The following is a 19,693-nucleotide window of genomic DNA, read 5'->3' on the forward strand; positions in this document are numbered from 1 at the left end:
TACATCATTTGGCACGGGGTAAATATATATATATATATATGTATATACTGCGCATCATTGCTGTTACACCAGTCCTTCAGTCAACACAATCCACGACAGAATCGATGTGGTGCTGTGGTCTCAACGTATTGCTCGTACATCATTTAATATATATATATATATATATAAAAGAAGCAATAATAGACTCGTAGAAATTCAACGAATCAATATATTAATAGTTCCTTTGCACCTGGGTCAGGTCGTTGGTCGTGCGTCCAGCTTGGTCGTTGAGAAACGACAGGTACTCGAAATTCGACACTTGGCGGTGCTGCCACTTGAAGAGCATTTCCCGGGTGCAATTCTGCTGCAGCGTTTGATTCAGCCCCGGCTGCTGTAACATCGTCGCATAAATCTCATCGCGATCTTCCATGGACCGAAACGAGTAGAAAAAGCTCTGGCGGTCGTCCAGCAGCACTTCGAGGCCGCATTGCTTGAGCATGTGACGCCGTTTATGCAGCCACACAACCTAACACCATGTGCGTCAAGAACGACATGAAGATGTGTGGGACCTTGGTGTATTCAAAATTGAGCACGGGGTCGCCAATGTTGTTGATTTGCGCCGGTTGGAAGTACACTCTAGAGGATGCCACGTCACGACTCATGGAATCGACAGGGTCCGCGAACCTGAGGTTGGTGAGCATCATGGCGCCGGGAAACTTGAGCAGGGGCACGATCCGATCCACGAGTTTGCACTTTGTATACAGCGGTCGTTCGCGGAAATCCACGAGCAAACTAATGGCGAACGATGTGATGCTTGAAAAGATCGAGACAAGGAAGGGGCGAACCTCGCATCGAACACGTCCGTGTGGCGGGGCTCGAGCACCGGCGCCAAGAAGCGCTCTTCGTCGATCTTGTTGAGCACGCTCTTCTTGTGCGAGAGGGACCAGAGCGGCGTGATGGCTTGGAGGAAGTCGTGGATCTTGGAATGCACGAGCGAGAAAATCATTTTGGTGCTGTACACGCTCGAGTTGGCCAGCACGCGGTGGGTGTACGGGTGGTCGACGTTGCGCTCCTTCATCTCTACCACGGCGTTGCAGTCGAAGGACAGATACAACTCGTTCGATTCTTCGTCAAAGATCTCGGCGCGCGGGGACACGTCCATGTCTCGAAACGGAAACTTCAAGATGGGTTGCATGACGTCTTGTGGTTCAAACATGATGCTGCGTGTGCAGAGCTTCAATCGACCTTGGACCTTTCTACGACACATGACACGGGTCAACTACTTGACATGTCGAGCAAGACATGCAGCAATGACAACTACTATACCTTTGAATGCATGCGTCAAAGGTGAGGCATTGAAACACTGGGTCGGGGTACTTGAGCACGCTGAAGTCCTACAACCGACGTCACATGCTGGTCGATTCTTGGAAGAAGGAGGCATGTACATCGAGGAAGAACTCTCCATCTTCCAGCAGCAACAGACTGAAGCGGGAGTTCCCCGTCTTGCTTCCCAGTGCTTGCCGCTTCGACGCAATCATGGCGGCGATGGCGATGTGGATGATCCGAATCTAACTTTCCGCCAATCAGACTCATCTTTCGGCTTTGATTAATACAACTATGGGTCATGAATAATATAGTAAGTGCGGATACATCATGATGTTCGAGTAAACGAATACGGGTACTACCTCAAGTCAAGTCACAACAATTCTCAAGTGCCAGCATGCGGATCAGCATCCATCGAGCGACTGCGGCCGCCGTGGACCGCATCGCGCCATTGTTCGACGGTTACCCGGGTGTTTTATCATCAGCCGAGCGACGTGGGTCGAGCCAAGGCCTTCCTCTCTGATCGGTTGAGCAAGGACGAGTCGGTCCTGTACTTTGCAGTCGACGATTCCACTGCAGATGCGGTAGGGTTTGTGCAGCTGTTCCCTTCGTTTTCGTCCGTGACGACTGAGCGCTTGTGGATATTGAACGACCTATATGTGGCTCCCGCCGCCAGACGCCAAGGCGTGGCCAAACTGTTGATGAACCAAGCGCGGGACTTTGCTCAAGCTGATGGCGCCAAGGGACTGTCGCTGGAAACCGACCACGACAACTTTCACGGACAAGCGTTGTACGAGTCCCTGGGGTACGGCAAGAGCTCCGCGTATCACTACTTTTTGAGCATCCCGAAGAAGGCGCATTGAAGCTCGACATGAGAAGCGAAGGTCGTGGGTCCGGTGATTGTGTTGTTTGAACAAGGATGTGTGAGTGTACGATACAACTTGCGTCCTTAGGACACGTGCACGACGAGCAACGAAGGAATGTGCAGTGGTCGTGATTACTTAATGGTTTGTGTATCTTATGTTGTTCGTCGAGGCCACATCGACAGACACCGCCGTGACGAGCATGCCTACTTGGACGCGGAAATATACAGCACTACCCAGTACACAGATTAGTCAGGACGAGACGAAGACGTATCGATGCATACCATTGTTGCCTCGAATGAAGCAATCGCCGTACTGTGCTTTGAGCTGGCCATTGACATACTCTTGAGTCTGTTCCATCGCGATGTTCATGAACCCGTCCAAGCATGCCAGCACGCCTTTGTACTCGACGCCGTTGTTGAGCTTGACATCCACGGGCCGACCGAGGACACTCTTCAAGAAGTCGGAAGGCGCCTTCTTCTCCATGTTGCTGGAATATATGTCTGCCACACAGAAACAAAACCTGTGACAATTTGAATAAGTTTATACAGTATTTCCCATTTGCGTATTGCGTACACCACCATGGACGACGGCGAGATCGACCCGTTGGACGCGTTCATGGCGGGTATTGAGGCCCAAGTCGTCCAGGAACGAACGGTCCACCGAGCTCCAGCTGTAATGGAGCGATGCTCCTTTGAAGAAGAAGTCAAGGAATCCAAAATAGCGATTGGGAAGGCAGCCACGGCCACAGATCCACAACCTACCCAAGTATTCGAGGAAGACGTCGAGGAATGGAACCGTGTAAACAAGAACCAAGACATGGAAGAGCTGGCCCCACTGGATCACTCCACCGTGTCCTACGAATCCTTTCGGAAAGTGTTTTACAAGCCTACTACGACCCACACTGCCAGCGAAGTTAGCCAGCTTCGGCGGGAGCTCGACACCCGCGTGGAGCTGCGACCTGGGGATGCCGACGTCGCGCCTATCCAATCGTTCATGCAGGCCGGCTTCAGTCGACAGATCCTGGCACTGCTCATGAAGCATGGACTGGAAGCTCCCACACCCATCCAGTCTCAAGCGTTTCCATTGGCTATGTCTGGCCGCGACATCATCGGAATCGCTCAAACCGGGTCAGGCAAAACCCTCGCGTTCCTCTTGCCCATGATGGTACACATCATGGACCAGCGCTTCCTGGAGAAAGGTACGCCCGCGCCCGCCTCGCCCATTTCATCACACCTCCATATTTACATGTCTAGACGAAGGCCCGATCGCCGTGATCTTGTCGCCGACGCGCGAATTGGCGCACCAGATCTACATCGAGGCCAAGAAGTTCAGCATGGACGCCAACTGCGCCGCTATTTACGGCGGCGCGGGCAACAAATGGGACCAAATCCAGTCGATTCGAAAGGGCTCGGAGATCGTCGTGGCGACCCCCGGGCGGCTGATGGAGCACTTGCGGAAGCGCGTCATCAAAAACTTGCACCGTGTCACATATGTCGTGCTGGACGAGGCCGACCGCATGTTTGAAATGGGTTTTGAATCGCAACTACGTTCAATCTTGGGCCAGGTATTTATTGAACCATTTTCATGTTTTTGTCGGAATCTGGAGAATATATTTATATATATATATTGACACGACATCTGAGTAGATTCGACCCGACCGACAGACGCTGCTGTTTTCAGCGACGTTTCGCCGCCGGATCGAAATGCTGGCCCGCGATGTGCTGACCAACCCCGTCAAGATCATCGTGGGCACCGTCGGGCAAGCCAACGACGAGATCAAGCAAGTGGCCGTCGTGTTACCAGTACATGTTCTCTTTGATGGTCGTACATGACTTATATATAAGGATGTAGACGAAAGAAGCCAAGTGGAATTGGCTCCTGCACACGCTGCCCGAGTTGACAGAGGAAGGAAAACTCCTGATCTTCATCGGCAGCAAGGCGGGCGTGGACCAACTGGCGGCGAGTCTCAACGGCCTCGGCGACGTGTATCCGTGCGTGTCGCTCCACGGGGACAAATCCCAATTTGACCGCGCCGACGCGCTACGACGGTTCAAGTCTGGGAAGTGTCCCATCTTGGTCGCCACCGACGTGGCAGCGCGGGGCCTCGACATCAAGGACGTCAAGAACGTCGTCAACTACGAAGTGGCCAAGAACATCGACACGCATGTCCACCGCATCGGGCGCACCGGCCGCATGGGCGTCGACGGCGTGTCCCCCGGCACAGCGTACACTGTACTCACACCCAAAGACTACGAGTTTGCCGGTCACTTGGTCAACAACATGGACTTGTCCAACCAACCGGTTCGCTTTGCATCCAAAACCTGCACTTTGCACTTGTGACGATATATGTAGGTGTCGTCTGAGCTCTTGGCAGTCGCCGCCAAGTCGCCGCACTTTCAGCGCAGACACCCCCATGGACCCCCGCTTTCAACTTGCGCCTCATCCGCTCCATTGTCGTCATCGACTTTTTCAAGACGGGATGACCTCGACGCCATCGACTTGGACGAACGCGAATCATCTTCAGGATTTTTCCATACGCAAAAGCCCAAGTCGAAAAAGGAACAGCGCCAGGGCCTCGGGTTTGGAAGTACGCAGCCTCTTCGATCGCAGCAGCCTCAGACGACGACACTGATGGGGTTCGTGGCAGCAACTTCAGCACCCCCCCCACCCCCCCCACGTCCTCGACATGCCGACCCGCAGCACCGGATGACGTTTGTCAAGTCGTCGGCTCCGATCCGGAAAAGCCGCTGGGACAAAGTAGACGAGCAAGGGCCGACGCCCGCGAAAAAGAGTCGATGGGACAGGAATTGATTGCCAATTATATACAATTTGGCCTTCTTATTCCTATCTCATGAAATGAATGAACACACACGATTGGCCTAAGGTTGTTCCGTCGGTGTGGTCGGCGCAGGCGGCGGCGGCGGGGTCGTCGTCGCCTCGTCGAAATTGGCAAACGCTTGCCTAAATACAACCGTTTGATCACACACTTCTCAAGCACGCGCCCCCACAAGATACAACGTACTCTTGCGACGACGGGACAACAGCGTCAAAATTCGCCCAGTTCGAGTTGTCCATGGACTTGTCTGCTTGCTCCATGACCAAGTCGGGCGAATCCAGCGGCACGACCGGGATCACATTGCTGTCTTGTGGGTGGTTGGAGCGGTGGATGGACCGAGGGTCAAACTCGGTGAAGTCCTCATCTTCGTCGCTGCTGCTGCTGTCGCTGATCATGGCGGGGATGTCGTTGTCCTGGGGCAGGTCAAAGTCCGTGTCAAAGTGGCTCTGGTCGCCGCTCTCGAGCATGTCTGCAAACGATCCGATGGGCGGGTGGTCAAAACGTCCGATTCCGTACGGGTCGTCCTGCGACAACGTTTGAATATTCTTGTCGATAGATTCGACATTCGAGTGTTTGTGAGCAGAACAACCAAATCGATAGACGACCAATCAAAACCCAGATCAAATACCCAATCAAATCATCATCCACTCACATTCGACCAATGCAACATCGAATTAGTATGTGCTTTAAATTAGTGTGACCAAACGTCAGGTAAAAAGAATCGATCGATAGATAGCACAAAAGTCTACATTTTGGGTCAACAATCGACAGACGTACCACAGGGTGCGATACGACCGACCCGCCCAACGCGTGACGGTCCTTGTCGTTGGCGTCGGCCACGGTTGTCTTGACAAACTCATCCCACTGGGCCCACATCGGGTCGGCCTCCAAGTACTCGACGATGCTGTCGGCATGTGTCATGTCGTTCAGCGACCCGCGGGTGTCGACGCCTTTCACCTCGTCCGTGATGTTGAGAATCACGTTGGAAATGCGCAACAAGTGCCCCATATATCCCTTGGCGTTGGCCGGCGATTCCTGCAGCGCCGCCTACATCAAGCATGAGGATCTATGTCGACAACACTCAGCGCGCACCGTGTTGGCCTCGTACGCTTGGAGAATGCGGCCGAGCAGATTCGACTGCTTCAACAGACCCACTTGGAGGTCCGGTCCCCCGCTTTCCAAAATGCCCACGACCAGCGACTCGATCTCGGCGTGGAGCATGTTGACCGACTCAAATGTGAAAAACAAATCCAAGCATAGCGCAATCATGTTCTGCCCATCATATATCGGAAAAGGGTTAGCACCGTCCACAGAATATCTTCACATCACGACGCACCTCGGACAGAATCACGGCGTCGATCGCACGGTACTTGGCTTGGACGAGGACCACAAGCAACCCCACCAGCTTTAACCGACGGAGGCCAAGCTTGGGCACCGTTTGGTGTCGTTGGTTCACGGTTGTGCCTGCTTCGTCCCGCAATGCTTGGGCAATCTATCCATCGCATGCATGCATACATATATATATATCCACACATGCATTCGTCACCACAGAATACACAGGATGTTTGATGTCACAACACGTGGTGGTGGTTGGTTGGTGAATGCACGGCAGGCAGGTTTCATCAAAAACGTACCTGAGGCAAGCGAGCTACGGTGGCCGACACGACCACGGGGGTTTCTTCGGGGATGGTGGAGCTGTAGTGGGTATTGGCATGGCGCGACAAGAGCGCGCTCTACAGCTCAGTCAACACCCCCAACGACTACGAATAAACCAGGCACAACAACATGACGCGTACCAGCACAGTCAGCGCCGACGTCATTGACGTCGTGTACGCGTTGCCCGCGGGCAGCGCCAGCGCGATGATCTTGTCAACGGTCTCGGCCGACTCGATGTGCTCGACCAGCGTCGCCGACGCGGGCGCGGGCTCGTTGGCCGACGACCGCGTGCCGTAGTGGATGATGTCGCTCAAGATTTCCGCCGTGTGCTTGTGCACGTCGCTGTCGATGGGGTCGTCCTTGTCGTCGGCGGGGCGGAGGTTCTGGACCAGACTGTCCACAACGCGGCGGTCGGTTTGCCACGACAGCGTCTTCTTCGACTGCGGCGTGCCCACGGCGCTAAGGTCATCTTCGTCGCTGGATGATGAGAACCAAGGGCCGCCGTTGGACCCGTACGGGTGCGAAAAGTCCATGTCGTCCATGTAGTCTAATGCAACATCCACTGTTGTAAGGCACGTACATGCGACATTGGGAGATATGTACCGCCTTGGTAGGGCTGCATGAGTCGCTTGAACATTTCAGCGATTGAGTACGAAATGGAATGCGTGACGAATCCGTCGAGCAGCGTGTCCGCGTTCTTGTTCATGAGTTCCGTCACTTCTTGCGGCTTGCGGATCATCAGCAGCGACAAAATCTACACGACATGGTTAGAGAACCCAAAAACGACATGAAAGTACAACCTTTTCAAAGTACCCCGCCAAGCGCGAATCGAGCGGCGCGGGTTGACTTAGCAACCCAAACAAATCTTCGACGATGGCGCCGTTCGATGCCGTCGACAACGTTTCAGTGATGCACATGATGTCGCAGCACAGCACTTCGCACGACATGAACGGATACCTACAACCGATCAGTGCCGTTTCTGGATAGCGGTCGAGGGCGACGTTACTTGATCGCAATCATGTCCCCGTCGCCATCCTCGGCCTTTCGCGTGACATAGTACACCAATTTGCGCACGGTTTCTTCTTTGGACAAGCTACGAGATCCCCGTCAATCAAACTGCCGTCGGTATCTCACAGGCTTTGGTCGGTCACCGTACAACTGCAAGAGCTTGACATTTCTCGACTTGACTTCTTGAATCAACTCGTCTTCTTCCAGAACTTGTTCAAGCGTGTAGTCTTCCTTGTCCAGCAAGTCGGAGAGTGGGCTATGTGCGCATATTAAGCACATGCATATTCACTGAGGGGGGTCATCCATATGTGTTTATGCGCTGCTTCATGCAGGAAGCCATATGGAGACGACTTTACATGTTGCATGAGGCTTACCTGGAGATGTTGAAGAGCGAGCCGGCCGTGGACCACATGCTGGAGCTGTCATCTGACGCGAAAAGGGACATGGCGCCGCCTCCTGTACTTGGGACGAGTGTGGGTGGAGTCGACAACAAAAGGGGTGCTTTTAATGGAGCTAGGGGCGTCAATGGTTTTACATTTTCGTATATTTCATACAAATACCAAGTATACACATTTTATACGCCTCTATGTTGGCCACAAGTCTAAGAATCCGCAGGTGGGACGTTTAGGTAAAGCACAATAAAATTCGCAAGTGTTAATTCCGGCAACCTTTGTGCATAATTCCAGCATGTCGCGACAGGATTGTTATTTTATTACAATCTTGACGACAAAAGTCGTGTTTGGTGGAGGAGAAACGCTGCAGCAAGAACAGGCTTCGGCGCGGCGGCGACGATCTTGCTGTACATCATGCACGTTCGTTCGAACGTTACCTTGAGACGATGCTATTCCTATGAACCTATGCGAAGCCATGCTTCCACTTGAGTTACTGCCGATGTATATCTCCATGAACCTACGTATGCGAAGCCATGCTGTCACTTGAGACTCGAGTGAAAGCATGGCAGTAACTCAAGTTCTTGAGTTACTGCTATTGTCATTGAACAGTACCGTACCGACCGTCAGAGGCGCAGGAAGCGGTGCACTCACTATGTGCTCATCTCTCTCCACATCATGTCATTCGTCCAAGCATGTCCATTGGACTCAGTACGCGACGGTTCCTTCATGAAATGTCCACACTGGTTGAGGAAGTCATCCGGATGAACAAACGACGTAGCTCATTGCAAAGTTAAAGTAACAAACAGTACACTACTAAGTGCTGCAACAAGGATCTGGGTTGCCCGACGGATGCAGGGCATCCACATCGCGGAAGAAGAAGAAACCGAGTCCCATGCCCAGGACCGCCGCCACGAAGAAGCCCGATTCGTAGCTCATGACCACGAGCATGATGAAGTACGCGAGAGCCATCATCCCCATGTACGATGCCGCCAACACGGCTCTGGCGCTAAATGGCAGGGACCGCCGTCGCTGCGCTCTTTGGTCCGCTGGAAGGAGAGTGTCCTCCAACGACAACTCAATGTCGAGGTCGGGGTCTTCGTGAGCAGTTGATGTGTCTGGTGATGGAGGCACAACCAGAGTTCGCAATAGTCGACGATGCAACTGGTCTTGAAACTCCACCCACCACTCCAAGAGAATGCCCATGAGCACAATGCCAACGAAACCCAAAGCGTACTTGGCCTCCGAGTTCAGCACCCATCCGTGGAAGAGAAGCCGTGGACAGATGCCATGGAAGGCGGACTGGAAGCCATCGTACATGATCGTGGCCCCTTGGCAGTAGGCGCTGGTGTCGTTCGACGGCGAGTAGATAAATATATCCGCCTGTGATGGCATGTGAACGGTTGCTTTAATTACATGGTGTATGAAAGGATGTACCGGATTCGTCGAGATGGACGTCGCGTGGTTCTCGGAGCATGCAAAGATCATCTGGTTGCCATGAGGTCCCAAGCGAACTGCGTGGGTGATCCTGCTGTCGTGACAGACTGGACACGACACAGTCGAGTTGGAGTATGGCGCTGGCAACGTCGAGATCGCCGAGATCTCACGAACGTATGCTTTCTAGTTACATGCACCAAGATTCAGAACGAGGATGCTGGTAGACGACATACAGGATTCGATACGAGCTGTTGAAAGTGGCCTGCCATCTCGCATGCGTACAGAGCTTGGCTGCCGCGGAGAAGTTGGTTCGGCGTGGGTTGCACCACCATGTTGCACACGGGGCAGTATGTTTCACTGAGATCTTGCTGAAGGCGGGAATGGGCTGAGCAAAGCGCCAAAAGCATGGTCAGCAGCATCCACATCGTCAAGGCATTCCTCCGAAGCCATCGTTGTGTCAGGGACACCATTATTGGTAAAGTAACGTTCGACTTCTACACTTTATTTTAATTCGTCACAAAGCGAACAATTCGTTTCAATACAAACAAGAAGATAGTTTATTTCAAAGTGTACAATATCAAGGTCGTTCTTGACTTGACAATGTGAGTCATGCAAAATGCTCAACGAAGTGTGAGGAAGGCTCGCCCGTTGTCGTACTTCCCATTCACAAACGAGCCTTTCCACTCGACGCCATCCTTGTCCTTATAGCAACCGGTGCCATGCATTCTGCCTCACCATGTTAAACGCGCAAGCATGCCTCGCGCGACTTACTTGCTGTTCGCCCATCCACCCACATACGTCGCGCCATCACTCCATCGATACTCGCCGTCGCCAGCAAACAAGTTGTTTCGGAACTCTCCCTACGATAGGCACATGCAATGACCACCTGTATGTGCGCTGTTTCGCCATGCCGGCTAATGGAACAGTACCTCGAACGACGCACCCGATGCAAACGAGTAAACACCTGAACGATTCCAATCAAGGATGGCATTGTGTGTGGCTATCGTACCTTTGCCTTCCATTTGATCTTTGTGCCACGAGCCATTGTACTTTTCTGGGCCGTTGATAAACTTGCCCCTTCCATGACGCATCACGACTTGGTTGAAGCTTTGGTAGTCCCCGTCTAGACTAAACCCCGTCACCGCACTGGCTTGCAAATCATAACCACCCACCATATTGACTTCCGTCAGGAAAGTGGAATACACCTGATCCTTGCGTTTCTGGCACAGCTTCCACCACGGGTTCGTCCACGATATCTGTCGCAGCGGCCGCCTTTTTCGACATTTTTTCGGAGGTCTTGGTAGGATCGTAACTGCTGCGAAACTGCCCTGCTTATCAAAATTTGGACTTTTTGTACAAATATCGTAAAGGTGAAACAGTAGGTTTTAGTAGGACGAATTCCATAAATCGATTTAGGCCAAATTTTATTGAAAGAAGCTTCATGTTTGTAAGGGATATTTTTAAATTCCTTTGCACGCATCTTTTATTGATGAATTCGTAAGACAGGCTGCCTTACCAAATTTCTGTCCAATTATATGATAGAAAAGTGATAATAACTGGCCAATAGGATCGTTCTCTTCGCTAGCAACAGCCTGCGTAGAATACGATCCGTTGCTCCTACCCACACGCTTCAGCCTGGGCGATGGTCATACAGTACGACTTGGCCCTCGCCTTGTCGCAGCATAGGTAGTGGTTGTTCTTGGCGTTGTGGGCGCTCGGGTGAAAGTTCCTGGATTTTCTATTCCACGTACGTGGACTACAGTACCAGTATGCCTCGACGAGAGCCCTGTTACTCATGTTTACACTGTTAGTTGAAACTATTGCCCAATGCCTAATATCTGGACAACTGCATGTCGCGGGCGAACGACTTGATTTGGTCAAACCTTTAGTGACTATGCCCCGATAATACTACCGGTAGTATGAATCTTACTGACGGTAGTTCTTCCTCACTTTGACTTGGAACCTTGGGTGTTGGCCCCAGTCGACCTAAACCATGAAGTTGTAGTGATGCTGCTGGTCCTCCTAACGTGATATTCGCATCGATTATTCGTCATTCGATGTCGACTTCATTGGGTAGAGTTTACAAAACAAGGACTAAACACTATGGAAAAAAGCGATAGTGAATGTACTCGAGAGTGTGATGAACTGCTGACACTTGATGCTGGCACGACTTGTTTGAGTCGCTGGGAACTTGGTATTTTTGAAGTCGATAAAAATGATCGTCTTGACCAATTATATGGCAAAGAAACCATGATGCACTCTGATTGGTTAATAATCAGAAGTAAGAATGTTCAATTGACTCTAAAACGCAATATTGTGTACAAAACAACTTGGAATGATAGTCAATTTCAACCTTGTTTACAGTTAATAATAAATGGTAAGGGTGCGTATGGTAACCGGAAATATTGCAATATTCAGGCCCAAAACGACATTTTGGGGCCGAATTCAACAAATCTGATCAAAATTGAAACATGTCTTGCTTGAAGAGTTTTAACCCAAATCCAACAATTCCACGTGGGATTACTCGTTGCATTTGTCCAAAACGCCATATTACAAAATGAACCTTTTACCTCCATTTTGAAAATGGCATTTTGGTTAATTACCAGTCGCACCCTAAGGGCTCCTCTGGATACCACGCCATAAAAATATGCCAAAACTCGAAATGAGATTTTACAAAATTTGTCCAATATACAAACGCAATACAAAAAGAAGAGATGGTGAAACCGTCTGGTTTCACCATCTCTTCTTTTTGTATTGCGTTTGTATACTTGCGCGCCAAAGCGATGCTCACGACCATGATGATGCTGCTTCGTCGGCGGCGCCTCAAGCGACGTCGCATGATGTTGATGTCATACCTGGTCTACCACTACTCCGCCTACCTCTTGAAGAAGTCAAAGCGGGTCTCCATCTTGTTGGGGGCTTTGTGGGTTGCCGAAATACTTCAAGGAAACGAGGATGCCTTCGAGGAGACGCTTCGAATGCCCCGTGATGCGTAGTAGTATGGTGGACTGCTGCACGATCTCGCCCAACGTCCAAACGCCCATCTGTGTGCTGTGTGGTTGCTGCGGTTTTCGAAATGCGCCGTTTTGACAGAACATTGATGTTGAAGTGTTATAAATATGGACTGTCTTTACATGAGAAATTGACCATTTTGGTCCATTTTTTTATGCCATAATTCGTGAACTTTCTAGCTATATATAGTTTTGTAATATTTCCTTTGGATTTTGTGGTATCCAGGCGAAACAAAATCGCGACTTTGTCATTTCACCATTTTATGGAGATTTTCGTCATTTTATGCCATAATTCGTGGTATCCAGAGGAGCCCTAAGCAATTGTTGAATTGGCATAAATTATCATATTCGAAAAACCTTTATAATATGATACTTCGAAGTACAAATTAAAAACTGTCGAATGAACCGCCGAACAATCGCCGGACCTTCGAAATTTCATATAAATTAAACTTGACGAGGTAACTTTGCAATAGTACAGTACTACAGTAGTACAATCAATCTTTTTAGACAATAAAATTGCAGCCTTCATTCTTGTAGCCAATCATACTCCTTTGCTCGATTAGTTGGCGATTTCATCAATCCCCCAAAATAGGCAAAATGACTTGTTTGTGGAATTCGTATTCACAATAATACTAATAATAACTTTACAGTTAGTACAGAATTTCGAATGTGAAAAAGTGTCCTGTGGTGATTGTACTCACACTAGTTTACAGTTAAGCCACGTACTTAATGGTTTCCTGCTAGTTAGTACAGAATTTTGAATGTGAAAAAGTGTTTGTGCTCACACTAACGTTAGTTAAAGTCACGTACTTAATGATTTCCTGCATTCTGATTGGCTCAAATCTTCTACCAATTACTACTCTTTTTACTACCGGTAGTACTGTACAGGTAGGTGTAAACATAAACACAACACTACCGTGCATGCAGTCGTTCACATGGACATTATATCCCATGACGAGTAGAGTATTGGGGAGTCAACTCTACAATTATGCAATGAGTGATTCATTATGAGCAAATGTGTAACCGAACACGAAACGTCACCACAAAGTTGCCGCCTGTGCATTCGCCATCATGGCCGACGAAACGGTACGATTCTTCTTGAGAATTGACCTTAGCCATGCATCATGATTAGGACCAGGGTCAAACAGGCTTGATCATTCCAGGCAATAGCGTCAAGTCATTCCGGTCGCGGGTGACCAATTTGGAGGCCATCTCGTTGTGCAATTCGATGATCGTGGCAGAAGTTAACGACCTTCATACGGTTGACTTTCAGTACAACAACGTGGGCGAGTTGGATGATGACGACCCCGAAAGCCACTTGAATGCTGCTCGTGCCATTGCCAAGCTCTTTCTGGTAACTACCCAACGAGCTCTCTTTACCTTTGGAGTCATGGAAATACATCCGTAGAACATCGACGGATACACGTCGAGTCTAGTGCACGTCAACTTGGCTGGCAACGCCCTCAACGACGAGTGTGCCCGCATCTTGTGCACGGCTCTCGCAGAAAACAAAACGATCCAAGTGCTCAACTTGCGCCGCAATCCCCTTGGGAACGAAGGCAACCTTCACGTGGCCCGAATGCTCGAAATCAACATGACCCTTCAAGATATTGATATTGGGGATACGGACATTGGCCATGGCAGTTTGATTGCGATCTCGGGTGCCCTTCGCCATAACACAGCCCTCAAGCGCATCAACTTGGATAACCCCGTGTTGAAAACTCTCGAGGTCGGTATACTCACTTACGTTATTGACAAATACATGGTGGCAATGATTGAATGAAGGTGGTTTTCGAGCAGGAAGAAGCGTTGCAGCACGTGGCCAAGATGCTCCAGGCCAACCACACGCTGACGCACGTCAGTCTCTGCAAACACCAAATCACCGACGTCGGCGCCCAAGTGCTGGCCGAGCGCCTGTTGGACAACAAGAGGCTGACGAGTTTGCACCTTGGCGCGAATCGCATCGGCGGCTTTGGGTCGGAAGCCCTTGCGGCCTTACTCCTCAGTGACTCGCGCATCTCGGAGCTGGACTTGACCGCCAACAGGATTGGCGACGACGGGGCGCAAGCGTTTGAGACGGTCCTGGGGGTGTCCACTCGTCTGCAGGTCCTGCGCCTCGGCTACAACTCCATCGAAGACGCGGGCTTGGCCCGATTGGCCAACGGAGTTGCGCGCAACGCACATTCGACGCTGTGCGAGTTGGTCGTTTGGGGAAACGACTTTGGTGACGTAGCCCCCGAGCAATTTCATCATTTGCTGCAACGCCATCCTGCGTTGCACACCGACGTGCAGCCATACATCGTGGACGGCAAAGTGCACATTGCTCAGAAGGATTCGTCCACATAACATGTTTAAGAGAAACATTACCTTGCACTTGAGGCTAAGAATAGATTCAATGAAGACGGTGGAGATGGGGGTGGCGCTGTCCACCTACTTACACGCCAAAGTAGCATGGCCGCTCCAATCGGCCGTGCTGGGGCGTGACTACACCCATGTTCAGTCCCAGACCCAGCACTTGATCTCGAAAACACAGCCAAAGGCGACGGACAAGGGGCCGCTCATCGGAGGGGTGGTGGTGAACCCCCTCAACAACACGCTGCTGGTGTGCGACGTCCAGCACGCGTGCGTCCGCGTCTTGGACGCGGCGACCCTGCAGCTGCAACACACGATCGGGGGGAAAGGGGGCAACCCTGGCAAGTTCCTCGAGCCGCACTGCATCGCAATCAACGTCACAGGGACTATCGCTGTGTCAGACGCCAAGGTGAACCGCATTCAAGTGTTTTCCATGCATCACACGCTGCTGGCCCACTTCGGTCGCTTCGGGTCGGATAAGGGCCAATTCAATCACATTCTGGGCGTCGCGTTTACGCCTGACGGACACATTGCCGTGGCAGACAGCGGCAACCATCGCATCGTGTTGGTCACGACCACCGGCCGCGTCCTGTCGGTTCTCGGTGCGTTTGGTTCAAAACCCGGCGAGTTTCAGGTCGAGACCCTATGTATTCTGTACGTCGATTTGACAAGGCGCCATCAAGTAGGCGCCCGTGGCCGTGGCGATCAATCGATGGGGCGACCTGTTTGTATGCGATCGAGACAACCACCGCGTCCAAGTGTTTGGCGCGCGGACTACGCTGCAATTCCGCACCCTCTGGGGGAACTCCACTACGATGCAACACCCGTGCAGCATCACTGTGGGCTGCGAAGACGACGGCGACATCGTCGTGGCCGATCACACCAAGGTGTTTGTGTTCTCCCAAGTTGGGTTCTTGTCGCACGTGGTGGCCATCCCCGACGTCCACGGCGTGTGCTTTGTCCGACAGCAGCTCGTTCTCACTCAAAACCCCAACCGCCTGCACCTGTGTGCCCCGTACAGGTCGCGCTTTTCCCACGACTGTACACTATGCAAGTTATCGACTACTTTTTGTAGACTGGTGGCGGCGGGGCCGTGGATGGCCAAGATTCCAACGTGTGTGTTTGTCACGGTGTTGTCATATGTGTCGTACGTGGACTCCATCTCCCTCCGCCAAACCAACAAGTACATACAAGAATCATCTAACGCCCAGTCATCTCACTCAACCCCCTCTCTCTCCCGCGTCGTAGGTATTACCACCGCGTGTGCAAGGCCCGTCGAGATGCGTGGCAGCTGCATCCGTTGACGCCAGGCACGCCCGCCGTGATCCGATACGGCAAAGTGGTGGCTCCATCGACGGGGTTGCTGGCCGTGCACGATTTGTACTCGAAGTGGGGCGACCACGTCCACGCGACGATTGCTCTGCACGACCGGCATGGCCTCGATGTGAGCTCGACGTTCCACGGCGCCATCTGCGAGTACTTTGGCCCGATGTTCTGGTTCCAGCATGAGCACGCGCTGCGTGCGATGTTTGGCTTTTACGCCCAGAAGCGTGAACAAAGCATCACTCGAGTCGTGCTGCTTCGAAGGGAGTTCGTCCACCTTGTCACAGAGCTCGTGGAAATTCAAGCGGGGTTCCTGCAGTGGTCGCAAAGTCAGGCGTTTTCAAAGGATGCCGAGGTCCCAGACCCCCGATGCGACCGTGTGCACCGCCTCGAACGACTCGAACGAACCCAGGCCTTCCAGCTGGATAAACTCATGTTAAAACTTAAGTCCATGGGCTAAATAGGCGCTGGTGTGTCATGCAAAGTACGCAGCATCGATCACGGCCGACGGCGATGCCACGGACACGTGCACAGTGTCCTTGTAGAGATCCCACTCGACAAAGCAAGTGCCGTGATGACGTGATGACGACGAAGACAGTCTGGTGGTGGTGGAGCATCGCGCCATATTCGGCAAGTTGACCCGAAGGCGCACTAACGACGGACTCTTAAGACTGTCATAGCCAAATACATGCGTACATGTCGATGCTGCGCCTGATTCCAACGCCTCATTCAAATCTCGTTGAACTGAAATTGAACACAAGTACCACGTTCCATGAAGAACGAACGCAACGGTCAACGACGCGACCACAAATGCAAATGGACATGCGTTTTCGAGTTCAAATACAGCCTACGAGAAGCATATCCAACGTGGCTGAGCTAATGCAGATAGATGGAACGTACTAGAGTCGCTGCTGGCGCCGTGGGATGAGACTGCTTAAATTCCATGGAGGCCATGTCTTGTTGGAGGAATCCTGCCACTACGAGAACCACGCCATGCATGGGCCGCGGAGAGCATGTCAGTACTACGTACACTTGCTTAAGCTCAAGACTCCGTCGAGGATCGATGGGAAGCTGGAAGCAATTGACAGAGCATTTCGTGATTCACGGTGCAATGCAGGACGGCTCGTTGACGCACGATCCGAAGGATTCGTGGCCTCGAAGGTTGTTGACGGTATCGCAGATTCTATCGCCATCCACTTGAAAGACACGTTGTCAGTCGTTTCAAACAACGATGTGGACATGAGCGAACGTACGCCAAGGTAATACTCGTTTGCAATGCGTTCGATGGCTTTGAGGTGACTTGTTGCAACAAATACAGTACTGCGAGTTAGCATAACCGTGCAACTGGCGTTTGCATGTATGTCCACTGATGTGTGAAATGCTTGGACCGCTTGCTGTAGCTTCGCGTCGAGGCGCTCCATCGTCAACGTAATGTATGCAAACGCACGAGGGAATCGAGCGAACTCCATGTTGTCAATGCGACGGGTATAGTCTTGGGAACTCTGCAGAATCATGTGCAGCTACAGCGTACACGTCATATGAGTTGCTTTACTTTCTGGTGGCGATGCCTGACCTTGTGATCCAATGCTGTCATCCCTGCGTCAGCGCATGCTGGCATTGTTGGAAAGATCGCGATTTGAATTTCGCACCCAAGGTTTTCCGGATACGGTTATCCGACCTCTTCCACTGTTATTTTGACCCGAAATACTGTGGTTTTGCCCGAATTATGCCATCCGGATACATTTTACTTATGTTTCGTAGTTTGTTTATGAAGTCGTCAAGCCATCGTCGGTGTGCCTTTTGTGGTGTTGTAAAGCATGAGTGAAACCATTAGTACTACTAGTAGTAGGAGCCTGTAACCCGGGAGCCCCGTTGAGTACATATAATGAATGCTAAATCCCCAGAGTTAACTGCATCACCAATGGTGAGCTACCGGTACCGCTACCCAATAAGATGCACCCCTAGTGTGCAAGAGGTGAGATGGTCACTAAGTCCCATGTAAACACCATTTTCTGAAAAAAGAAACAGTGGAAATGTTGTAATCGGGGAATTTGTACCTGGGCACGCCACCCCTTTCAGGGTACAGTTTTTGCGACAAGCTTGGACAAGAATGACGCGAAATATATACAACGAATCCATGGTTTTTGCGGCATGGGTGAAATATACCGGTACTATTAATACTTGAAGTATTATATGTATATAGGAGCTTTATCGAGGCAAGTACAGCCAAAGGTTATGGGTTATGGGAGAAGTTCGTGTCGCCATACACCCAGTATTTGTGGACTATACAGGGGGCAGTTATTTAACGTTGACAAAACATTTCCTAACATTAAGCCATCTTTCGATAAACACCCTTCATAACTATACAATTGAAGTAACTTACGTTACGTAAAATTTGCATCTGGATTTTTGGTGCAAAGTCAACCGCTTTGCTGGTCTTGGCAAGACTCACGGACCAAGACCCAATATTTTGACCCGAATACTGTTGTTTTGCCCGAATTATGCCATCCGGATACATTTTACTAGCCTGTAACCGGGACCCCCGTTGAGTACATATAATGCTAAATCCCCGGAGTTTACTGCATCACCAATTGTGAGCTACCGGTACCGCTAACCACTAAGATGCACCCCTAGTGTGCAAGAGGTGAGGTGGTCACTAAGTTCCATGTAAACACCATTTTCTGAAAATAGAAACAGTGAAACTGTTGTAATCGGGGAATTGTACCTGGGACACGCCACCCCTTTCAGGTAGTACAATTCCCTCATTAAGGCGTTCCACTGTTGCTTTTCTCATAATACTGTATACTGCAATGTTGTTTATATTCGAACTTTACCACCTCATCTCTTACTAGGGGTTGAGTGCTAGCGATAGCTAACTACTGAGATGCAGTTAACCCTGGGGATTTAGCATCGTGTGTACTCAGCGTGGGTAGGACGGAGTCCCAAGTTACACGGCTACGGGCAACAGGTGTATCCGGATGCGATAATTTAAAACAGTCGATCCGTTTAATGAGGGAATTATTCGTATCAGGAACGAAAAGATTGGACCCTTGGACTATTCGAAGTAATACAGTTTAACTACTTCGAAGTAATACTGTACGTCATCAAAAGTACTTGAAGTATACAGCTGGATGTATAAATATTGACCTATAACGTTAGTAATTCAAGTTTGATGTACATGATTACAGTTTTGGATACTGTATGAGTATTAAGAGCATCTCCACCACATCCCCAAATATGTCCCAACTCGATAATGGGACATCAGATGGGACAAAATCTTCCCCACCGGATGTCCCGAAAACCAAATTTGGGGTTGGGACATCCACTTTGTCCCGAAAATTGCACACTATTGGGATATCCCAACTAATTGTCCCAATAAATATACTACAATATGTATGGAAAAAGCAAGTCCATTCGTGCAGTTTCCCGGGTTTCCACGTTTCGGCGCATGCACTTTCGGCGCATCCCGATAAAACATCCGGATATGGGTTTCGGGGTGAGTTTGTAGTACCG

At 50.7% G+C, this 19,693-nt stretch overlaps 9 protein-coding genes across 12 annotated transcripts in view; 4 read left to right on the forward strand and 5 right to left on the reverse strand.

Moving 5' to 3' along the window:
• H257_00901 (hypothetical protein) overlaps nt 1–1,543 on the reverse strand; it is a 4,967-nt gene extending 3,424 nt beyond the window's left edge. Inside the window, exons 1-6 of the mRNA XM_009823833.1 lie at nt 1,425–1,543; nt 1,306–1,373; nt 825–1,235; nt 664–771; nt 549–615; nt 230–505 (exon numbers count right to left, since the gene is read on the reverse strand). Coding sequence (XP_009822135.1) covers nt 230–505; nt 549–615; nt 664–771; nt 825–1,235; nt 1,306–1,373; nt 1,425–1,517 — 1,023 coding nt within the window. The 5' untranslated portion in view covers nt 1,518–1,543. The remainder of the gene's footprint in view (nt 1–229; nt 506–548; nt 616–663; nt 772–824; nt 1,236–1,305; nt 1,374–1,424) is intronic.
• Nucleotides 1,544–1,699: 156 nt separating this feature from the next.
• H257_00902 (hypothetical protein) lies at nt 1,700–2,165 on the forward strand (the record flags this gene model as incomplete). Its single annotated transcript, XM_009823834.1, has 2 exons — nt 1,700–1,763; nt 1,807–2,165. The coding sequence occupies 2 exons, from the start codon at nt 1,700–1,702 to the stop codon at nt 2,163–2,165; spliced, it is 423 nt and encodes a 140-aa protein (XP_009822136.1).
• A 99-nt stretch (nt 2,166–2,264) lies between these two features.
• On the reverse strand, nt 2,265–2,675 carry H257_00903 (U6 snRNA-associated Sm-like protein LSm6). Its single transcript, XM_009823835.1, has 2 exons — nt 2,450–2,675; nt 2,265–2,397 (listed from the first exon to the last, which is right to left on the reverse strand). Exons 1-2 carry the CDS (start codon nt 2,649–2,651, stop codon nt 2,372–2,374), a joined length of 228 nt encoding a protein of 75 aa, XP_009822137.1. The 5' UTR covers nt 2,652–2,675; the 3' UTR covers nt 2,265–2,371.
• Nucleotides 2,676–2,732: 57 nt separating this feature from the next.
• On the forward strand, nt 2,733–4,979 carry H257_00904 (hypothetical protein; the record flags this gene model as incomplete). Its single annotated transcript, XM_009823836.1, has 5 exons — nt 2,733–3,366; nt 3,422–3,732; nt 3,815–3,970; nt 4,020–4,469; nt 4,521–4,979. The coding sequence occupies exons 1-5, from the start codon at nt 2,748–2,750 to the stop codon at nt 4,977–4,979; spliced, it is 1,995 nt and encodes a 664-aa protein (XP_009822138.1). The 5' UTR covers nt 2,733–2,747.
• Nucleotides 4,825–8,190, reverse strand: H257_00905 (hypothetical protein). Its single transcript, XM_009823837.1, has 12 exons — nt 8,043–8,190; nt 7,817–7,924; nt 7,667–7,753; nt 7,461–7,617; nt 7,264–7,414; nt 6,801–7,207; nt 6,639–6,737; nt 6,341–6,496; nt 6,097–6,276; nt 5,782–6,051; nt 5,191–5,528; nt 4,825–5,129 (listed from the first exon to the last, which is right to left on the reverse strand). Exons 1-12 carry the CDS (start codon nt 8,111–8,113, stop codon nt 5,048–5,050), a joined length of 2,106 nt encoding a protein of 701 aa, XP_009822139.1. The 5' UTR covers nt 8,114–8,190; the 3' UTR covers nt 4,825–5,047.
• Nucleotides 8,191–8,784: 594 nt separating this feature from the next.
• H257_00906 lies at nt 8,785–9,989 on the reverse strand. Of its 2 annotated transcripts, XM_009823839.1 has the most exons (3): nt 9,728–9,989; nt 9,495–9,677; nt 8,785–9,440 (listed from the first exon to the last, which is right to left on the reverse strand). In XM_009823839.1, exons 1-3 carry the CDS (start codon nt 9,962–9,964, stop codon nt 8,874–8,876), a joined length of 987 nt encoding a protein of 328 aa, XP_009822141.1. In that variant the 5' UTR covers nt 9,965–9,989; the 3' UTR covers nt 8,785–8,873. The 2 variants fall into 2 exon arrangements, with proteins under 2 accessions (XP_009822141.1, XP_009822140.1); XM_009823838.1 differs by having other exon boundaries at nt 8,785–9,677.
• A 3,557-nt stretch (nt 9,990–13,546) lies between these two features.
• H257_00907 lies at nt 13,547–14,878 on the forward strand. Of its 2 annotated transcripts, none has more exons than XM_009823840.1 (4): nt 13,547–13,591; nt 13,638–13,859; nt 13,914–14,234; nt 14,291–14,878. In XM_009823840.1, exons 1-4 carry the CDS (start codon nt 13,577–13,579, stop codon nt 14,849–14,851), a joined length of 1,119 nt encoding a protein of 372 aa, XP_009822142.1. In that variant the 5' UTR covers nt 13,547–13,576; the 3' UTR covers nt 14,852–14,878. The 2 variants fall into 2 exon arrangements, with proteins under 2 accessions (XP_009822142.1, XP_009822143.1); XM_009823841.1 differs by having other exon boundaries at nt 14,306–14,878.
• A 12-nt stretch (nt 14,879–14,890) lies between these two features.
• On the forward strand, nt 14,891–17,070 carry H257_00908 (hypothetical protein). Its single transcript, XM_009823842.1, has 4 exons — nt 14,891–15,491; nt 15,544–15,878; nt 15,933–16,040; nt 16,106–17,070. The coding sequence occupies exons 1-4, from the start codon at nt 14,901–14,903 to the stop codon at nt 16,638–16,640; spliced, it is 1,569 nt and encodes a 522-aa protein (XP_009822144.1). The 5' UTR covers nt 14,891–14,900; the 3' UTR covers nt 16,641–17,070.
• Nucleotides 16,169–17,808, reverse strand: H257_00909. Of its 2 annotated transcripts, XM_009823844.1 has the most exons (6): nt 17,754–17,808; nt 17,434–17,700; nt 17,211–17,376; nt 17,081–17,157; nt 16,877–17,027; nt 16,169–16,831 (listed from the first exon to the last, which is right to left on the reverse strand). In XM_009823844.1, exons 1-6 carry the CDS (start codon nt 17,796–17,798, stop codon nt 16,656–16,658), a joined length of 882 nt encoding a protein of 293 aa, XP_009822146.1. In that variant the 5' UTR covers nt 17,799–17,808; the 3' UTR covers nt 16,169–16,655. The 2 variants fall into 2 exon arrangements, with proteins under 2 accessions (XP_009822146.1, XP_009822145.1); XM_009823843.1 differs by having other exon boundaries at nt 16,169–17,027.
• Between the last annotated feature and the right edge of the window lie 1,885 nt (nt 17,809–19,693).

Source organism: Aphanomyces astaci (genome assembly GCF_000520075.1).
Source record: "Aphanomyces astaci strain APO3 unplaced genomic scaffold supercont1.1, whole genome shotgun sequence".
NCBI classification, from domain to species: Eukaryota; Oomycota; class Saprolegniomycetes; order Saprolegniales; family Verrucalvaceae; genus Aphanomyces; species Aphanomyces astaci.